Source organism: Rhinolophus sinicus, linkage group LG04 (assembly GCF_036562045.2).
Source record: "Rhinolophus sinicus isolate RSC01 linkage group LG04, ASM3656204v1, whole genome shotgun sequence".
NCBI lineage: Eukaryota > Metazoa > Chordata > Mammalia > Chiroptera > Rhinolophidae > Rhinolophus > Rhinolophus sinicus.
The window spans coordinates 186366464-186387436 of NC_133754.1; the positions used below are offsets into that span (position 1 = coordinate 186366464).

General features: G+C 58.8%; 1 protein-coding gene across 1 annotated transcript in view; it reads left to right on the top strand.

The window, feature by feature from the left end:
- Positions 1-20159, top strand: part of ADAMTSL2 (ADAMTS like 2) — a 36539-nt gene extending 16380 nt beyond the window's left edge. Inside the window, exons 10-19 of the mRNA XM_074331321.1 lie at positions 1936-2284; positions 3710-4082; positions 8920-9017; positions 12298-12424; positions 13507-13720; positions 13806-13961; positions 14466-14636; positions 15333-15509; positions 18429-18573; positions 19395-20159. Coding sequence (XP_074187422.1) covers positions 1936-2284; positions 3710-4082; positions 8920-9017; positions 12298-12424; positions 13507-13720; positions 13806-13961; positions 14466-14636; positions 15333-15509; positions 18429-18573; positions 19395-19513 — 1929 coding nt within the window. The 3' untranslated portion in view covers positions 19514-20159. The remainder of the gene's footprint in view (positions 1-1935; positions 2285-3709; positions 4083-8919; positions 9018-12297; positions 12425-13506; positions 13721-13805; positions 13962-14465; positions 14637-15332; positions 15510-18428; positions 18574-19394) is intronic.
- The last annotated feature ends 814 nt before the right edge of the window (positions 20160-20973 follow it).

Genomic DNA, 20973 nt, shown 5'->3' on the forward strand with positions numbered 1-20973 from the left:
CTTTCTGAGTATCTCCCCTCGGTATTGTTTGATCTACAGATGAAGAAGCACCTTTTCTGGGCCTGTTGGTTTGTTCCTCAGGGGTCCTTTGGTTTATCAGCCGTGTCTAAAGTTTTCTGTGGGTCAGGTTCCCTGGGTACCATGTCAGCCTTGCTGCTTATTACAATACTTGAGTCCCTTTTCTGATTACTGTGGGGAATCTGATTCTAGAATAGCATCTCCCCCCATCAGCCCTGGCTTATGGGGACAACAAATCCTGCCCTCGGTGTGTCCCTCCAAGTGATGTGGACGCGTCCTCACTGTCACATTTCCTTTCACTCTGGTGAACAGAATGTCCTCCAGGCCTTCCCACAGAAAACAGTCCCCTGCTGGATTTTCCAGGCTTTTCCTCACTCTTCCATCACCTGCCATGGCAGTGCCAGCAGGTATCTTCCACTCAGTGTTGGCCTTGCTTTCTCCAGGCTTCCTAGAACCATCCTAGTGGCGTGTTGGCACTTCTCCCAGAGTCCTCACCTGTGTGCTGAGAGGCGCTGCTCTGCACAGAAACTGCCCTCGTTCCGGTTCATCTTGTGCTGTCTTTGAGCCAGCCCCTGACCCTCGGCTCCAGGCCCACAGCACCCTCCTACACCTCCGTCATGATTTGTCCCTTCTCTCCTGAGCAGCGTCAGTGCTCTCCTGACTGGTAGGGATGGGACTTAACCCAAGCCATCGGCCTGGAAGCCCAGGGAGAAGGCAGGGCAATGTCCTGAGAGAGGCCCATAGGGTTTGGAAGGCTGAGGTCTCTGTACCATCCTCAGGTAAGGGGCAGGTACTGGCTTTAACAGGGAGGAATGGCCCCTTTCCAGGCCTGGTAGATTCAGGGAAATCTGAGGTTTCAAATTTTATGTGTATGGACTTGGACCCCCACACTCCAAGTTTTAGGCCCCATTCCGCCAGGTCAAGTTTGGCAGGGTGGAGAAGCCAATCTTCTCTGGTTCTCTGGGACTTCTCCACCCGCCCCTGGCTGGAGGACATGTGAGTGTCCTTGTGTAACACCAGGAGGCCCTCTGGCTTGGCCTTTAGTTAGAGATTAGGTGTGATGTCACCTTCAGCTGTGTTTCTCCCCATCACGTTCCAGTCCCTTATTTCTTACTGGCCGCTCAATCCCCAGCCAACTCCCCAACACTTGAGACACGGCGCCCACTAGTGCATTGCCTTCCACTGTGTCCATCCCAGTTTACCGTCCGGGAGCCTCAGTGCTCCCTGCACGACCAGGATGGGCTGTCGTCACCCCTCCTGGCAGCTGATCCTGCTGCAAACTCCCGTTTGAGAGTCTACTTTCTAGGACTCCTGACCCTAAGTGACTTAGGTAGGAGTCCGTGGAGGAGACCCTGAGAATCCCCGTCGGGAGGGGAAGCAGGGCTGGCAGAGGGAGAGACTGGGCTGTGACACAGTCTCAACAGGGGCCTCAGCCTTCCCACACCCAGCTCGGCAGCTGGGACGGCCTCAGGGGCCTGGGCCACTCACCCCCATTTTGGATGCAGTGAGGTGTCCGGGGGAAGAGGGGTAGGAGCGGAATACCATCATTACTTAGGGTTTCTGGCGTGCGGTGGTAATATAACATGGTCAGGTTTTGGTGGCTTTGTGACTTCTAGAATGTTCTGTACACACAGTGTACCCCCTTACAGCCTGTACCCGGGCTGGGCAGCTCCCTCTGCCCCCTCCCTGCTGTGCCCCTGTTCTCCAGTTTTGGGATATGGGCTGGCCCTGGGAGAGCAGAGTTCTTGTGAAGGGCGTGTCCCTGGGAGGACTCAGCTATGGGCCACAGCGGGGACCACTCCTGGCATCCTGGGACAGGAGTGCTTCTGTCCTAAAGGGGCGTGGGCGATGGACTTGGTGGCCACTCTAGGCTTGTGCAGTGAGGAAGGGCCAGGTCCCACTTCTTCTCCTTCCCAGGTGTGGAACCAGAATGGCAAAAGCCCCTCCATCACTTTTGAGTACACGCTGCTGCAGCCACCGCACACCCACCGCATTCAGCCCGTCTACTACAGCTTCTCCGAGCCTGCCTCCGAGAGTGCAGAGAGCCAGGAGCTGGACGGGCCTGGGCTGCTGGGCTTCCTTCAGCACAACGGCTCCCTCTACGGCCAGGCCTCCTCAGAGCGGCTGGGCCTGGACAACCGGCTGTTTGGCCCTCTGAGCCCGGGGATAGAACACGGTCTGAGCAAGGGCCAGGAGACCAATGAGGTGTGCGAACAGGCCAGCGGAGGGGCCTGCGAGGGACCCCTGAGAGGCAAGGGCTTCCGAGGTAACCACCAGGAGGGCGGGGGTGGGGTGGGGCCTTCTAGGGGGCGGGGTTTTGGGCCAGGGCCCCGCAGTCCCCTGCAGCCTGCAGAAGAGGTTGACAAGAGATGCCGCTTATTGCAGGCCTACTGGGCAGGCGCAGTGCCAGGCCTTTATATACATCCTCTGACATGTGTTCTTTGGGTAGATAGTTGCCTCCACTTGACAGATGGAGAGACTGAGGGTTAGAGAGGGAGGACGTACCCACGGCACATAGTCGACCTTGGAGGAGCTGGGAGTCAAACCCAGGGGTGTCTGACCCCATAGTCCCTGCCCTCGCTCATTCAGTGGAGACAGACAGACAGACAGACCGACAGACAGAGAGTATACAAGGTGTTGCAAAAGCTCTGGAAGGGAATAACAGGCAGTCGAGGGGACACAGGGAGAACCTTGAGTTCTCAAGAGGGGAACCCCTGATCCAAGAGCTCAGCAACAGGTAAGGTCTAGCTGGTGAGGGCACTGAGGGGGTGGAGACGAGAGAGGCCCAGGGGGTTCAGCCTGGTGGGGCAGGGTCCAGAGGAAGCGGCAGGAGGTGCGGTTGGAGACGTGGCAGTGAGTCCAGAGTCAGGGTCCCGGGACCCACGCTGGCAGTTGGGCCCTGCTCCTGGGGGCCGTGGCTCATCATGGGTGGTCTGGACCACCACTCCTTCTAGGGGCAGAAGGTTGGCCAGACTTGGGAAGCCTCCCTTCACTACCTTGGTGGGGAGAATTTCCATGACCTTAGAGTCTTTAAATAGCAGACACTTTAGAGGTTGTATTTAGTGTCCTGGGGCTGCTGTAACAAATGGCCAGAGACTGTGACCACAGAAATGGATTCTCTCCCAGTTCTGGAGGCCAGAAGTTCAAAATCAAGTTTACAGCCAGTCGCGTTCCCTCTAGGGCTCTAGGAGAGGGCCCTTCCGGCCTCTCCCAGCTCCTGCTGGCCCCAGGTGGTCCTTGGCCTGTGCCTGCACCACTCCAGTCTCTGCCTCCGTCCTCACACACCTGCTCCTCTGTGCCCTCACCTCTTCTTACAAGGACAGCAGTCATTGGGTGGAGGGCCCACCCTACAGCCAGGATAACCTCACCGGAGATCCTTAACGGCATCTACAGAGACCCTCTTTCCAAATACACTTACATTCTGAGATTCTGGGTACACATGAGTGTAGGGAGACCCTCTTTAATCCACTGCAGAGGTCAAGCCGACTCCCCCACAAGAGATTGTCCAGGCCGGCTTGCAGGCCTCCACTTGGCCATCTGCATCCTCTCATAGGGAAGGGACGTACCTCTGGGAGCTTCCTGGTTCAGCTCTTCGCCTCCTGCCTCACTGAACCCCTCCCCCACCCCCAGGGCGGCCCTTGCCCCCCACGAGAGGGAGCGTTTGAAGTTGAGCCACCTGTCTCCCTTGTAGACGGCAACGCCACTGGGATGGCTCTCGCGGGGAACAAGGATGACCAGGAGGCCGGTGCCCACCTCACCTCCCAGGAACTGCTCTCCGCCAATGCCATCTCCGGCCAGCTCCTGGATGCAGGCTCGGACTCCAGGGAGCTCGCCCTCAACGAGACGGTCAACAGCATCTTTGCACAGGGCGCCCCACGGAGCTCCCTGGCCGAGAGCCTCCATGTCGACTACGAGGAGAACGAGAGGGCCGGTGCTGAGCTGCTCAATGGGTCCTACCTGGAGCTCAGCAGTGACAGGGTGACCAACACCTCCTCCGAGGCCCCGTTCCCCAACGCCAGTGCCAGCCTCCCCACCTCGGCCGGGAACAGGACACACAAGGCCAGGTAGGAGGCACTCCTCTGCCCTGTCCAGATGCCTCTGGGGCGGGGGCCGTGTAAGCAAGACCTCACTACGGGGTCACAGCCACTGCTGTCTGGCACCTCCCTCCTGCCTTGTGGAGCAGAACAGGAGGTCACAGGACTGGGTTTAAGTGTCTTCCCGACAAGGTAGTCCCACTGCTGAGCGTTCATGAGTGGATCCGATGTCGGCAGGGAGGAGGACGGGGGTGGGAGGGAGTTGGCCAGCAGTTCAGAGCGCTCGTCGTGACCAAGCTCGGAGCTCCGCATGCCACATGCATGGACACATACACTGGTCACGCCACATGCATGGACACATACACTGGTCACGCCACCTGTAGCGTTAGGGGCAGGTACTGGGACTCAGAGAAGGCGATTCGCAAACTTAGGATCACAGTCTGTGAGGGTCTGGGGTCTCTGGGTTCTCAGTCTCCACAGTCTTTGCCTGCATGGCTGCTGGGCGTGAGGTGGACGCTCCAGGCTGTCCCCCGAATGTGGGTGACTCAGCACAAACTTCACTGCAGGCCAGAGAGGAGATTGGCGAAGGGTCCAGTAGGTTCTGCAGCCAGCGACCACACCCCAGAATCAGGTATTAGGAACAAGGGCTTCTGTGGCGGGGGCTGGAGCTGCCTCTGGGATGGGCCGTGTGACAAGCCAACTGGGGTCAGGCTCCAGAGCCAAGGACACTCATGAGGACACTGGGGCAGTCACAGCTGGTTACAACTGGACAGTCACATCTAGGGACAGCTGGGGACATCTGGACAATGACAACTGGCAATGCTTAGACAGTCATAGCTGGAGACCAGGAGCCTCCCTGTCTAGTTGGGGAAGCTGGGAGCAGGGTACCCCCAGGCCTGCCACCATCCCTCCTAGAGGACAGTCTCTAATGACAAACCCCTTGGGCTCATGGCCACCCTGAAGTGTCCCTCCACCTTGAAGTTTCCCAAGAAACTCACAGGGCAGTGAGGCGGGCAGAAATGGCAGAGCCAGGCTCAGCAGCCTCTGGAGGGGTGGGAGGGGCGGGGCGGGCTGTGGAGGCAGGGATGGGCCACTGGGTTTTGTTTTGTCTTGTTCTCTGAGGACCCACCCAAACCCCTTGACTTTAAACAACAAACATGACGTGAACCCTAGCCAGGGCTGAGGATGTGGAGGTGGGTGTCCTTGGGAGCTCAGGGGACAGCCGCTCCCCGCCATGCACCCACGGGACGGGGCCTGTCCCTGACCTCCAGCTGTTTTCTGAGGCCCAGGCTCACATGAGGTACCCGGGGTTGGACGGTTTGAGGGCACATCTGGGCTCGGGGCAGGATTCTTTGCAAACATGGACATAGGGGAGCTCTGGAGCCTCCTGTGGCCGCCCTTCTTCCCACAGGGGCACACCCGCTCCCCGGCCTGGGGTCCAAAACCTTGCAGAGAGTGGGGGGGCCTCACAGGTATAAGGGACCCAGTGGCTGGAAGGGGGTGACAGGCTTTGCTTTTGGGGTCAGGGTCTGAATCTGAAAGGGGGGGCTTGTGGACAAAGGACTGGGGTTCAGAATCAGCCAGCTCTAGGCCGTGACCCGGCCAGTTACTTACAGCCTGAGCCTGGTTTCTGAAGTCCTGGCGGTGGGCTCGACTCGCCCCAGGGCTGCCCTCCCTGTGTGAGGCACCTAGCCTGCCGGGGGAGGACTCAGTAACAGCACAGTCAGTAACACAGCCAACCTCCAGGGTGAGGGAGGGACCCCCCCCCCCCCCACGGCTCATGACCTCGGTGCAGGAGAAGACCAGCTGTCTGAGGTCAGGGTCCCTCTCTGAATAGGTGATCAGGGTGGCCCCACTATTTAATGTGGCTCAAGGCGTGGAATATGTCTGTGGCGGTGGTGGCACGGTGAAAATCACAGAAAATAGTGTCTGGAGAACTGAGTCGCCATCTCAGCTCTGCCCCCATGAGCCTCAGACGCGGCTCCAACCCTCTCTGGGCCTCAGTTTCCCGATCACTAAGGGAAGAACTTATCAGAAGATGCCTCAGGGCCTATCAGCTCAGGTAGTCAAGGATTCCTAGGCCAGATCAGGCACAAGCTTTTGGGTCTTAAGTCACATTTTAGAGTCTTTCTTGCCCCATCCCAGTTGAATCTTACCCCACCCCCCTCAGCCCCACGGAGACACATGGGGTTTCCAGTGGGGACCCAGGAATCAATTCAATCAATCGTCAACCCTCAGACAGGCCCAGACGTGATGAGATGGGGTGGCTCCCCTCTGGCTGCCATCAAAGGACGCTGCCAGGCAGGGACCAAAGATGGTCTTTTGAGATAAAGAAGGGCTGAGGGAGGCGTGGGGAAACCACCAGGCCAAAATAGCCCCGTCTCTGCAAGTTGTCCAAACACAGGAAGTCGCGTCTGCTCCCCAGAGAGGCTGAAATCAAAGGGGCAGCCCAGAAAGGAAAGGTTATTTTCATCTTCTCAGGCTGGCCTCAAACAATCAAGGAAGGCCCCGTCACCAGATGCAGAGGTTGGGAACAAGCGTCCAAGACACAGAGATGCAGGGTCCCTCTCCCCGTCTGGAGGGGAAGAAAAGCAAGGGGTGCATGGTGGTTCCCTTATAAACAGGCACCGTCACTGCAAAGCCGCTGCTGCCTGCGGTTGTACGAACCTGTGCTGGAGGCCGCTGGGCAGAGGGCCCGGAGCCGCGTGATCTGCAGCCTGCCATGCCTGGGCGGCCGTCACCAGGTGGAGTCTAGCAGTTTTGACTCTCAAGGCTGCGGGGGGTACCATCTCCCTTGCAGCTGGAGGCGGTGAAGGGCTGGGGGTACAGAGATTTCCTGGGTGTTTTTCTCCTGGCGTTACTTCTAAGAACAGAACCTGGTAGGGTTGCCTTGCTGTGCAAATTCGTGCAGGGTTTTTCAAGGGTTGTATATGCTGTGTGTGACACGAGCTGGAGCTAGTAAGAGCCATGTGTAGGCAGCTCCTCCAGAAATACCTTTTGTGCTTAAAATCTGAAGGGTTATTTTGAACTGGGCCACTCTTCCTGGAGTCAGGAATGAGTCACCCTGCCTGCTGGCGGGAGAGTGTGTAATTAGATAAAGGTGGTGGCTTCGCCATGGGTGGGGTGGGGGGTCATGAGCTGGATCTCTTCATCTCTTTGGTTCTGGGGGAGAATTTAAAGCTGTTGAAAGGAGGGGCGAGGGACCCAATCAGTGGTTTGGTATTTTCCAAATCAACGGTTATGGGGTGATATTCTGGGTTCTTCCCTCCCCAGAGGCCTTGCTTACGGGACCTGGGTGCTCTCCTAGGTTTCCACGGGTCCTTTGCTGTCAGATGACAGGGTGTTGGGAAAGGGCCTTTTAAAATTTTGTCTCATTTTGAAGGAGTAGGGCGAGTTGAGGGTACTTTCCCTTTCTCTCAGAAACCATGAAAAGCCTGGGGCGGGCTCCTGGTTGTGAAGCCACCAGGTGAGGGGCCCAGCAGGCTTGAGTAGCTGTGACATCAGCCACCAGCTCATACCTGCCCTGCCCGACCACCCTCTGCATGCTTCTCCTTCCCCATCCCCTCCGGCCCCCGTCCCTGGGTTCATGCAGCCGCACCAGTACATTTATGAGTTCAGGTCTCCGGGAGGTGGTTTCCTGGTTCTCAGAGCACGATGTGCCTTTCAGGGAGATGTGCCTGCAAAAGTAAGTTGTAAGAGAGTTCTCGTCCACTTGTGAAGTTCCAGAAGTTGGAATCCAGAGCAGTGTCTGCATCACAGAATTAACTAGAAGGCCTTTTAGAATGTATGCCCTGCAACCCTCACCTCAGCCTGACAGCAGGTCCCAAGGAAGGGACGTGTGGACGTGCCCATAGCTGAGCCCTGTGAAATGAATGTAGCTCCTGTCCTCTTTAGCCAGCCCTCTGGGCCGGAAGGGAGGTGGAGCTGGGGACGGGGCCTGCTGCCGTGCCCAGCGGAAGAGGGAGGTCGAGGCCTGGGTGACGAGCCAGCAGCCAGGCCAGGGCACCATGTCCCCTTCTCTGGCTCTGTGGGCCCTGGAGCTGGGAGCCCAGAGACTGCCACTGCTGCAGCCACTTCCCTCGTCCCCTGCTGAGTCCCAACCAGGCCTGCAGGATGATATTGAGGTTGGGCCCAGCACACCAACTGGTTCAAAGACGCAAACAGTCCTAACAATAGTTGGCTCAGGCCGCCTGAGTTCCGGCCAAGAATCCTGGCTGGTCGCTGGCGGGGAAGCTGCGTGCCTTTCTCCTTGCACAGCAGCCATCGCAGGCAGACCTGGGCAGAGACGTCTGGAGGGGACGTAGCCACTCCCCCTGTCTGTGCTGAACTTTTCTATTTTGATAATTGGAGGCGAATGGATAATGTCCCCATTCAATCAGAATCCTGGCTGAAGGAGGCCGCAGGAGAGAATTCTGACACATTCTCAGTGCATGTGGTGCTTTCTGACACCCCTTCCCAGGGAAGGGCCGGGGGAGAAGAAATCCAGTCTCAGATGTTAGAAGGTGAGAAACCCACCTGTGTGGAGGGATCACGATGTTGGTGAGCCCCCAGTGCTTACCCGTCCCCCCTGCCCCTGAAGGAGCGTCAGCAGCAGTGTGCTCGGACTAAATAATTGAGACGGGAGACCACAGACATCCCTTGCACCCTAAACTGTGGCACCCTGTGGGTGCTCCATCCCTCTGCTCTGTCCTAGACGTGGCTGTTTGGACCCTAACAGGTGGGTTCAGCCTGGGGCGCAGGACAGGTGTGCTGTCACAGAAAAGCACAACCGCCCCCGTGGATGAGAACACATCCTCCGACGAAAATCCATGCCCGTCAGTGAGCGTTGTGGCTTCTCACCCCCTTCTCTGCTTGTCCTTGTTTTCAGGACCAGGCCCAAGGCACGCAAGCAAGGCGTGAGCCCGGCGGACATGTACCGGTGGAAGCTGTCATCCCACGAACCCTGCAGTGCCACCTGCACCACAGGTACTGGTCACAGCTGCAGGGCTGCAGGACCCACTTACCTGCTTGTAGCCCCAAGCTGCCTGCAGGGAGCCTGTCTGCTGATTCCTTTCCTGATCTGGGAGGTAGTGTGCCGGATGTAACAGGGGCTGGGGTGTCCTCCTGCTCCCGGCATGCTGGACCCCTGTCCTGGGCATTACGCGGGCCCCCAAACACTCTTCGTCCGTTGTCGTTCATATCATGTCTTGTTAGAGCAAACGTCCTTTCGGTTCAAAGTAAGAAATCTCAGGTGGTGAGGAGTTTACTTTTGTTTACACAAACATAGCAAGGGGGCAATAGACCCATGCAGTCTGGGGCCGATGGAATGGGTCAGGTTCTAGGACCTCATCAGGAGAGGAGGTAGGAGGGGGCGGAGACCCCTTGGTGGCGCCTGACAGGCAGACACGAGTGGTTAGTAAGTGTTGAGCTGGGACTTGGACCCATGTCTGTCTGCACACATGGCTGGCCACCACTGCACTGAGATGCTAGCTGCAGCCATCAGGGACTGGACTCCGTCTGCTGCCAGCCAGCTCTGGTTCCCTTCCCGGGGGCTGCTGCAAGGTCAGATGGCAGAGCCAGCACCAGCACCCTGGCAAATGTGGCATGGAGACCTGAGAGCCACCTTATCTATACTTCAGGCTTAATGGTTGGGTTTGGACAAACCTGGGGCTGCCACTCAAAATGTACAATGTCCCTGTCCCAGCCAGCACCTCCCCCCTGCCCCCATGGCCTGAACTTTGGATGCTTCTGCAGTCCCTGGACAATGAGGAGGATGAGGCAAGACACTGACCAGGCCCTGGGCAGCCGTGGTCTGGGCTTAGTCACGCCTCCCGCAGCCCTGCTTGGCATTTCAGGATATGGGCCCGAGAAAGCAGCTGGAGAGGTGACTCTGCAGGGCTCTGAACGGACCACAGGGCCTTATGTTCTGCTCACATTGCTCTCCCTCTCGGGCTGGGACCCAGGACCCTACCTTCCTGAGCAGGGCATAGGACCCACGGAGTTTGCCCCTGGCATTCTGGAGGGCCCAAGGCCAGCTTTGTGGGGCGTCGGTGGGCACTTGAGATGCACTATCTGCTCGACCACACCAAGTGCCCTTGGAAAAGTGCTTGATCTCTGCAAGCCTCAGTTTTCTACCTGTAAAGCAGACACGCACCTGTGCAAAGGTGGTTGGTTGTGGGGACAGAGGTGAAACGAGAAGTCGGGACCCTTGCCGCCACCTCCCACACACTGTGCCACATGTGATGTTCACATCAGTGGCTGCCTCCTCTCAAAACCCCATTTTGCAGGGCGCCGAGGCCAGGCTGGGGTGGTGGTCGGGATTACAAACCTTCTGTGTCACGTGCTATCTGTGAATGTTGAGCGGTGTCATGGGCACAGAGCTGGGGCCCCTCCCTGACCTGTGCTTTGCCAAGATCTCGTGTGAAGCGCTGTTAGGTCAGTGCGGCAGACCTGTGCCAAGCTCAGCAATAATAGGGTGTCTTCCTTCTTTTCCTTAAAGACGCGCTTGGGGGCGGTAGAAATGCAGGTGAATTGGTTTGGATTCTTCTTACCTTGAGTCTCAGGCAATGATTTCAAACTGTTCCTTGGTTCCCCCAGGGCACAGGGACGAGGGGAGTGGAGGCAGTGGACCCTGAGCCTTGCCCCTCCAGAGGCCCAGGTGCAGCGAGCCCCCCCCCCCCGTCGGTTTCATGGGTTGGGGCTCCCTGGTCACTCTTATAAAAGCAAGGGCTCCCTGTCTAAGAAGGTTTGCAAAACGCGGTGTTCAAGACTGAGTTAATGAAGAGGGGTCCAGAAAACTGGTGCTTTCATTCTCCTGGCGTCTCTGGTGGGTTCCCATGTGTGCGGATAGGCAAGCTGAGGCCTGGAGAGCCGGGCAGTACTCACGTCACCGCACCAGGGAGAGATGGAGCTGGGACTCGAATTCTAGTCTCTCCTGCCGGGCCTCTGGTTCATGAGGAGGAGTGAATGAACAAGCAGGCCCGTGGCGAGGGTCTGCAAGCGCCCAACCCCGGATGTCCCTGGGCCCCATGGCTGGTGTCTGAGGCCGGGCACATCCCCAGCAGACCTGGCCAGGAAGCCGGCCTCCTCCTGAGAGAGGGCTAAAGGCTGCACAGCCCAGTGCTGGCAAAGAGGGACCAGAGACTGCAGCCTGGCTCGTCCTTGACGGAAAAAAGAAAGAATCCCCATGTGGGCTGCTTCCCAGGCTGTTTCATTCCATCCAGGGCTGGGGCTTGGAGAGGCAGGAGCTGCTGGGAAGGGAGCGTGCGGGGGCTGGGGCTCTCCATGTAGGGGACGTTGAGGGCCGGCCACCCAGCGATGAGGGTGCCATGCTCTCCATCCTTCAGGAAGGTGGATCTCTCTCTCTCTCTCTCTCTCTCTCTCCCTCTCTCCCCCCCCCCCCGGTTCTCTCCACCCCCCGCTCCTCCCATATACACACACTATGGTAGCAGCAAAAACAAAACTTGCCCCCACCTAGGCCGTCACCAGGGGCCTAACAACCCTGAGTCATCCTGACCCCTTGGCAGGGACCCACCACCACTTAGTGAGTTGGCCTGTGTGCCAGCTGGGTGTCAGGCACAGGGGTGCCGGGGGGGAGGACAGAGGAAAACAGGGTGGAGATGGGTCAAGGAATTAAGAGAGTTGGCCCTTTACATCCCATCCTCTGATGGGATTTATAAAGTCCTGGGAGCCCATAAAAGGAAACACACAGAATATTGGAAAAAGAAGGTTCAAGAGGGAGTTTGCTGAAGACTGGGGCGTGCCACAGGAGGGCAGGGAGGGTCTAAAGACCTGATATAACACCTGGCAGGCTGGAAAGGGTTGGAATGGTTAGATTTTCAATATCCTTCCATCCATCCATCCATCCATCCATCCACCCACCCACCCACCCACCCACCAACCCACAGAGGTGGGTAGTTGTTTGTTGAATGAATGAAAATTAGTGACACCTGGCTGTATGGCCTCTGTAAGGGCCAACTTGCGTTTATTCAAAGATCAGGGGCTGTGACATATGAACTGGGTGTCCAGCCTGGGCTGGCTGGGGTGGGGGTGAGGTTACAAAGAGAAGAGGTCAGACACTGGGACGCGGGGGGAGAGAGAGTTCAGTCCTCACTGGGTTCTCCCCAGTTCTGTAAGCTGGTGATTGTCATTATCCCCAATTTAAACCAGGAAGCTGGGCTCTGAGCGGTCAGGTCACAGGGCCCGTCGGCTGGTCTCCAAGGTGCTCACGTGTGGCTCACAGGCCCTTCCCTTGTCCTGAACCCAGGGGTAATGTCAACCTACGCCATGTGTGTTCGCTATGACGGCATCGAGGTGGACGACAGCTACTGCGATGCCCTGACCCGTCCTGAGCCGGTTCAAGAGTTCTGTGCTGGGAGGGAGTGCCAGCCCAGGTACCTGCCACCCAGTGTCCCAGGCAGAGTTGGGGGAGGCAGCTGGGCTCTGCTTTGCCTCTGCCCAGAGGAGTTTGCATCCTGCTCCTCCAAGGGGCTTTGTGGGCGGGGCCAGTGGGAGGGGCCATACTGACCTGTCTGTCAGTCCTTCTGTGTCTTCCCATGCTTTGCAGTATAACCTGACGCTGTGCCTCGCACGCAGTAGGTGGCCAATTAATTCCTCCCACGGCAGATTGAGAAACCATTCTGAACATTACTCTGTCCTATGATGACACATTTGCCCCTAGGCCTACTTGGCGCCTAGGATGTTTATGAATTAAACGGATTATTCCAACAGTTCCAAGAGAACTGGCCGTACCTGGGAGGTGGGAGAAGGTCCTGTCTTTGTAGCCCGCAGGTCACAGATGGTCAGACATGGAGCCCTAACCATGTCCTCTTCCTCTTCACCGTCGTGGTGGGAGCTGGTGCAGCGGCCCCAGATGAGCCCGAGGGTGCCAGCCTCCCATCATTTGTCATTTGGGAGCAAACTTGCCTTGGAGGCCTCTCCCTGACACTGCTACGTGCCCCTTTTCTCCTGCCTTGCTCCCTCTGGGCCTCTGCTCCCTGCCCATTTGCTCCTTTCTTAGAAGCTGGGTGTGCGGCCCTGGGTCCCGCTGCTCCGCTCAAAATCCCCACAGCAGGGCTCAGGGATTTGGGGGGGGGGGTGATTCCAGTGTGAGCAAAGGAACAGGGCCAGGACCTGGCACCCCAGTGTCTGGAAGGCCAGGTGGGTGGGTGGGTGCTGAGGTGAGAGCAGGTGGAGGCGGCGTGGGCTCCTGGGCAGGGTGGCCAAGTGCACACTCGGGACAGCAGTTAAGGCATCTGTGCCCACCCACACCTAGGTGTTTCCTAGAGAACTCGGGGTCCCCACGGCAGCAGCCTCCACCGTGGGGGCCTCAGCAGCTCAGCCCTGGTGATTTTGGGCCACACAGGTGGGGGAGGGAGGAGTGGGCACATATTGTTGGGGGGGGTGGGGTTGCAGGGGGTCCTGGCGGCAGGAAGGGAGGTGGGGGTCGCTGAAGTCCGCCCCCCTCCCGAGGCAGGTGGGAGACGAGCAGCTGGAGCGAATGCTCACGCACCTGTGGTGAGGGCTACCAGTTCCGCATTGTGCGCTGCTGGAAGATGCTGTCGCCCGGCTTTGACAGCTCCGTGTACAGCGACCTGTGTGAGGCGGCTGAGGCCGTGAGGCCTGAGGAGCGCAAGACGTGCCGGAACCCGGCCTGCGGGCCGCAGTGGGAGATGTCAGAGTGGTCTGAGGTGAGCATGTACGCTGGCGAGCACGGAGGGGGCCTGGCGTGCATGAGGGCCGTCCTGACACTGGCCCTCGCCTGGCTCCTCACAGTGCACAGCCAAATGTGGGGAGCGCAGTGTGGTGACCAGGGACATTCGCTGCTCCGAGGATGAGAAGCTATGTGACCCCAACACCAGGCCCGTCGGGGAGAAAGACTGCACAGGCCCCCCCTGTGACCGCCAGTGGACTGTCTCCGACTGGGGGCCGGTGAGGAAGGGGCCCCTGGGGGCGTGCTTCAAAGGGTGGCCAGGGCACGAGGCCAGTGCTTCGTCCAGCTGTGCCTCAGTCTCCCCATTTTCCCAGAGTGAGGACGTGGGGGAAGAGCTGGGCCTTCTCCTTGTTATGATGAAGAATTGAGGCCTTTATCCCAAAACAGGTGGCTCGTATGGTGGTCCCCTTTTAAACTAACCCCTTTGCCCATCTCCCTGTGTCTCTGTCTCTGTCTCTCTTCTGGAAGAGAGACGCTCAGGTGCTCCCCGGGAACCCCTCTTGGTGCTGTGTGTACACATGACCTTTTAGGTGTGCTTTTTTCTGTGTGTTTTTCATCAAACATGCAATATTTCTGTAATTAGCACAGAAAATGTTATTTAAAAATGTGGTTACCATGGCAACAGCTCCCCACATTGCCCAGGGAGCTGTTCCTCTCTCTTGGGAATGACCTCAGGGGGACCTGGGAGAAGGCTCTGCTCTAACCTGGGTGTCCCCCTGCAGTGCAGTGGGAGCTGTGGCCAGGGCCGCATGATCAGACATGTGTACTGCAAGACCAGCGACGGACGGGTGGTGCCCGAGTCTCAGTGCCAGACGGAGACCAAGCCCCTGGCCATCCACCCCTGTGGGGACAAGAACTGCCCTGCCCACTGGCTGGCCCAGGACTGGGAGCGGGTGAGTGCTGCGAGCCCAGCGGCAGGGCCCTCTCTGACTGGGATAGCATTTGGCTGAGAGCCATGCGGCTGGAATGACAGATTGCTCAAAATGAGGGCTTAACTGCAAATTATGAGGGCACAATTCACTAAAAATTAATTTGAAATAGAAGAAGCCAAAAGAGTAGGAAAACCCCTTAAAACTTTCCAAATCTATTTAGGCAAACGCTCAAGGATGCATGCAGAATTAGTATTGCTCCCTCCCACGGTGCCCTCACCCCTACTCCCCATATACGGAAAACCAGAGCTGAGGACTTTGGGCTGTACTTGCTTTTGGCCCCCACCGGGTCCTCTGCAACTGTCTGTTCTCATGACCAAGATCATAGTCACCAACTTGCCTTGTCAGACGAATTGTTCTCAACCCAACTGCTTTCAACCACTTGTTTCAGGCAGATGGCTAGTGGCCAAATCATCCTGGGCCAAACTGTCATTAACCGTTTTGTTTCAGAACAGATGGTTTTCTGCTAAATGGCTCTTGATCAAATCTGTTTTGGGTCAAATGGTTATTGACCAAAGAGTTCTCCGCCAAGTTGCCATCCCTCTAATCGTTTCACCCAATTGCTACTGACCAAGCCATGGTCGCTGGCGTCGCCCTGGGCCCTGTGCTCCGGTCCTCCCGGCCTCTGGCCTCTGATCTTTGTCTGTCCCCTGGCCTCAGTGCAACACCACCTGTGGCCGAGGTGTAAAGAAGAGGCTGATCCTGTGCATGGAGTTGGCCAATGGGAAGCCGCAGACGCGCAGCGGCCCCGAGTGTGGGCTGGCCAAGAAGCCCCCGGAGGAGAGCACCTGCTTCGAAAGGCCGTGCTTCAAGTGGTACACCAGCCCGTGGTCTGAGGTGAGTGCCCGCTGGCCCCCTGTGAGGCGGCCTGAGGCCAGGCCTGTGGTCTGGTCCTGCCTCGGTACCTCCCTTCCTGCCCCAAATGCCCCTCATGTTTCCCTCCTTGGCCTCCATCAGGGCCTTCTGTCGCCGGAAAGCTTCTCAACTCTACCAAATCAGCTGGTGTGAGAGCCAGCTCCTCCAGGAAGCCTTCTCAGATCTCACCTCTGGGATCCCTGCAGGGCTCATCTTGGGTGTTTTTAGCCTGGGTCACTTTTGGCCTTTCATTGTAGCCTTTCCATTGTATGTTTGACAGGGCATGTGCCTGACGCGCATCATAGGGCTGCCTGAGCCCAGGTGGGCACTGGGGGCGTGCGGGGCTAAGTCAGACAGCCACCTAGCCCCAGAAGTCAGAGTCAAGGCAGGACGCAGGCTGAGGGATGCAGAGGCATGGAGGGACGTGTGCATCGGGGGCACAGGGAAGCCAGAAGGCAGGGCAACAAGTCCTGGGCAGCCTGGCCCGTGTACAGTGCTGAGGGCGCCTCAGCGTCACACTGTTGGGGGGAAGGGAGCCGAGCAGTCTCCTCCCCCTGCAGCCAGGAACAAAGCCCTCACCTCCTGGGCAGTGAGGGGTCCCCTTTCCTCCTACCAACAGCCCCATGGGGAGGGGGCTCTCCTTCCCATTTCGGAGAGGAAGAAACTGAAATTCAGAGAGATGTCTGACCCATTTGGGTCCTGCAGCTACTTGGGAGTGTGGCAGATACCCCCTGTCCCAGGCGGGTGAGGAATCTGCAAAATGAAGGGGAACTCCAGGGCGTGGAGCAAGGTGCGTGGGCTGCCTGCAGAGATGCAGCAGCCGCGTTTCACAGATAGGACAGCAGACACCCCCGTTCTCTGGCTGAGAGAAAAGGTTGGTTTAACTTCTGCTTTCTCTTCTGACCCCTTCCCATGGGACTGCCTGGTGTGAATCCAGGCTCCGGGGGCTTGTTGGGCCCCAGCCTCACAGCTCGGGAGTCCTGTCTAGACAGTACTTTGAGTGAATCACACCATCTCCTCGCCTCCGTCTCCGCTGTCTCCTTAGCAACACTCTGGCTCGTTGCCCCGTCCCCTCCCCACCTAGTGGTGCCATAAACTTTCAAGAGGGGCAAGTGGGGACGTCCAGGTTAGTCTCTGAGCATCACTGGGGGGTGGAGATCAGGGGCCTAGGTGACAAGGCTGGCCATGGCCAGGCAGTATGACCAGTGTCGTGCCTCCGGCCAAGGGATGACATAGATGTCCCATGGGACTGGAAGCATAGGACATTCACTGTCACATTCCACAGTGTGTCTCAAACCCACACTTGAGGCTTCCATGTGGCCACCTGACGGGTGGTGCCACCTCCCAAAACTTAAGAGTTCAAGGTAAAGATTCTAAGTGTGAGATGGGGGTGAGTCAGGGGATTCAATGAATGCTTCCCTCACTCAGAGTGGGAGGGGCCAGGGCCTCCATCCCCACCCAGGCCCAGGGTTCTCACTGGAGGGACAGAGTGGCATCTGGGCTCAAACCCTGCCCCAGATGGGCCCTCTGCTCTCCCTACAGCACATGTGCTCATTCAAGAGGGCGGACACTCACACTGATTCATTCTGTGTTGCCAGAAAAGTACGGTCCCTGGGAGAAGGAGAAGGGCTGAGGGGGTGGGGGCTGTCCCAGGAGGCATGAGCCAGGAGGACCAGGACGGCCTAGTGGCTGTGGAGACCCAGGCAGGTCAGAGGGCCAGGGTGCCCCCGGGGTTGGCTGAGCACAGCTGGGAGGTGAAGGCGGGCAGGGTGGCAGGTGAGGCCTGATTGGGGCTCGGGGTCCCCAGGAGCCATGCTAAGATGTGCACATTGCAAAGAGCATCGGCCTCAGGGGATGGGGGCGCAGCTGTGGGGCAGGGACCAGGACCTACGTGGTACAGGCGCTGTGCTGGCTGCTTAGCCATGGAAGGGAGGAGAGCATGAAGGGGGCCCCAGAAGGACAGCCTGGGAGTGTTGGGGGAGGGGCACCCCATATAGCCCTGATGACGTTGGGAGGCTGAGGGGTGACTGGCATGACAGATGGTGTGTGTGGGGACCTCCGTCACTGCCCCTGTTTGAGGCTGCCCCTCCTGGAGATGGGGGCTCAGTAAGAGTTCATTCCTCCCAGCTGCCCCATCCATTCCCCAGGGACAGAGGAGCGGGTGCCAGGGCACATCCAGAGGCTCCTTGGGGCATCCACCCAAGGCTGACTGTCCTCTGCTCTCGTGGCTCCCAGACTGGGCCAACCCCCAGGCTGGGGGGCCACTGAGTGGGCGGCCCTGCCTGCGGAGACTAATCCTCCCTGAGCCTCTGCAAACAGAACCAGAGGTGGCCCTGGGGACCGAGGGCTCAGGTCCCAGATGGGCCTGGGTGATGTGGGGTCACCCACTGGGGGGGGGAGCGAGAGGGAGCCACCACCCGCAGGATGCTAGCAGGAGGATGGTGGGGTAACGGGTCAGCAGCTGTCTGTGGTGCTCTGGGTAGCTCAGCGGGGTTTTCCAAGGGGAACATCTGGACAGGGAGCCTCGGGGTGGGGGGAGTGGCTTTGGAGGATCCGTTTAACCGGTCCACAACAAACACAGCTTTTTACTGGAGTAGAACACCAGAGCTCTGCTTCAGCCCTGCCTGTGTGTCCTGAGAATTGCAGGACCCAGGAAAGCTTGGGGGGATAGTTGAAAGAGAAGAGGTTCAGTCCCTCACTGTGCAGACAGGGAAACTGAGGCAGCACTGGGTGGGGCTGAGTATCAGTCCCCTGACTGCCAGCCAGTGCCCCTTTCTCCCCTCGTCACCTCAAGCTCTCATGTGTCCTGTGTCAGTTGAGACTCAGCAGCTTGGTGAGACGGTGGGGTTCCCCTCCTGCCCCACCGGGTAGGGCTTTGCCACGTCCTCTCTCCCTCATCAGTGCACCAAGACCTGCGGGGTGGGTGTGAGGATGCGGGACGTGAAGTGCTACCAGGGGACGGACATTGTCCGCGGCTGTGACCCACTGGTGAAGCCCGTCGGCAGACAGGCCTGTGACCTGCAGCCCTGTCCCACGGAGCCCCCAGGTGAGCAGGGGTAGGCTGAGGGCTGGGCAGGAGCTTCCCAAGGAGGTGTGGGTGGGGCCAGGCCCTGAAGGCTGAGCAGACATCAGCCAGAGGACCAGGCGGGTTAGTGGTTATGGAGACTGGGGTAGACGGGAGAGCGAGGGACCCCCCTGGATTGGCCGGAGTTGAGGGTGGAAGTTGAGGGTGGAAAGGGTGGCAAGTGAGGCCTGACTGGGGCTTGGGGTCCCCTGGAGCCATACCAAGACCTGCATGTTGCAAAGAGCATCCTGCCTCAGAAGACAGGAGGGCAGCTGTGGGGCGAGGACTCAGCCAGGGCAGCCCAGTGCTGGGCACACAGGAGGCAGGGAGGCTGGGGGCTGGAGCAGGTCTCTGGCTCGGGCACCTGGGAGACGGACGAGGTGATGGGCTCTGCAGGGGGTACGGGGGCAGGTGATGAGCTCTGCTTTGGACGTACTGAGTAGAGGGGTCACCTGTGGGCCTCTCAGGGATACTCTGGGGGTGAGATCAGTGGCTCCTCCAAATCCAGGCCCCTGTCATCACCTTTCCCTGAGCACAGATCAAACCACTTGATGGGATCAGTGGACTCCCTGGGGAGGGATGGGGGCAGGAACCTGAGTGCCTGCAGTTGGGTGGGAGGCCCATTGCCCCTGACCCTGGGAAGGGGCACGTATGAGCCACCTGTGCACAGGCGCTCTGCCACCCAGGGCCACCATTGCGCAGACCTCGTTCCCTCAGTTGAGGAAAAGAGAGGTGGGTTGGGGTGGGGTGGAGGTCCTATCCTGATGCCCGTGCCTCACCCCCCCACCATGTTCCTTCCACAGACGACAGCTGCCAGGACCAGCCAGGTACCAACTGCGCCTTGGCCATCAAGGTGAACCTCTGTGGCCACTGGTACTACAGCAAGGCATGCTGTCGTTCCTGCAGGCCCCCCCACTCCTAGGCCTGGCCACCGGGGCCCTCAGAGACCTGAGCACCCTGCCCCCAGGGCCACCGCAGCTCCTGGGGCCCCTCCTCGGACACCCTTCCTGCAGGGCACCCCGGGCTGTGAAGACGGACACTGAGCCTCTGCTCTCCCCGGGAAGGAGAGGCCCTGGGTGCCAGTCGGCCTCTCCGGACAGAAACGCCCCTGCCGTGGGCAGTTGTTCTTAGAGCCTGAGGATGGTGTGTTTGTGGTTCCCACCCCCCCAGCACCCAGCCGCCCAAGGGGGTCCAGAGGCCAGAGCCCAGAGGTGGAGGTGACCGCCTCCCCTCCGTCCCCACAGCTGCCTCCATTCTCTGGGGGTGCTGAACCTTCTGCTTGGCCGTGGGAAGGTCCTCTCTGCCTCCAGGACCTGACGCTGGTGGAGGGGGGTGGGGCAGACAGGGAGATGCTGGTGCCGCCTCAGACAAGATCCTATTTCGCTGCGCTCCTCCCAGAGGAACGTTCATCTCCCAACTTAGCATCCGTTGCCTCCCTTATACGAAGCTGGCGTGCACGGAGGGACCACCGCACTTTACGCCTGGGAAGAGGCACTCTTTTTCACGGTATACCTGTAATGTCGTCTCCGTCAGTACTCCTCTGTATGGTAATAAAGTGGTCGTATTTATGGCGGCGTTGTGGGCTCTCAGTGGCTCTGGCAGGAGCGACAGGGCAGCTGGGCGGCTTTGAGAGCCAGCATGCAGCTGTCCAGCTTACCTACTCGGAAAGATGTGCTGAGGCTTCAGGTCTGGGGACAGGCCTGGGGCTGGGGCTGAGGGCCAGGCTGCAGCGGCTCCCTGAGGAAAGGACAGCAGGGTGGAGAAAGCAGACAGAGATGGAAGAGTGGGGAGCCTGCAGGGAAGGGTGTTCAGGGGGCGTCCAGATGCAGGTGCTGGAGTCAGAATTGAGTTCTTGAGCTTATCAACAGTGGGGACCTGGGGGTCGGGAGATCTGGAGACATGTGGGGGGACCTGGGGAATGCGTGGAGGGCCCTGGTGAAGCATAGGGAGCCTGGCAGGACCTGGGGGGAGCTTGGAGTGTCCTGGCAGGACATGGAGGGGGTCCTGGTGGGAACTCCATAACCTGAGCCTTGGGAGAAAAGCTCCCGCTTCAGGATGTGTTGGGCAGAGCAGAAGCGATGAGGCAGTTGGGTTGGGGACCCACAATGAATGCCCAGGAAATATCCTTCATTATTGTTTTAGGATAGGATAAAGGACTACTTAATCTGGACTTTGGGTGCAGGGACACAGGAGGGCTTCCTGGAGGAGGTGCTGTTTAGGCTGGTCCAGCATCAGGAATGGTTCTGCCAGATGAAAGGATGGGGAGGAGTGTGGGGAGGAGGAGACAGTCTGCACAGAGCCTCGAGAGAGAGACTGGGTGTGTCCAGGATGCTGAAAGCAACTTGGATGCTGCAGCAAAGGGAGGACCAGGTGTCCCCCTGA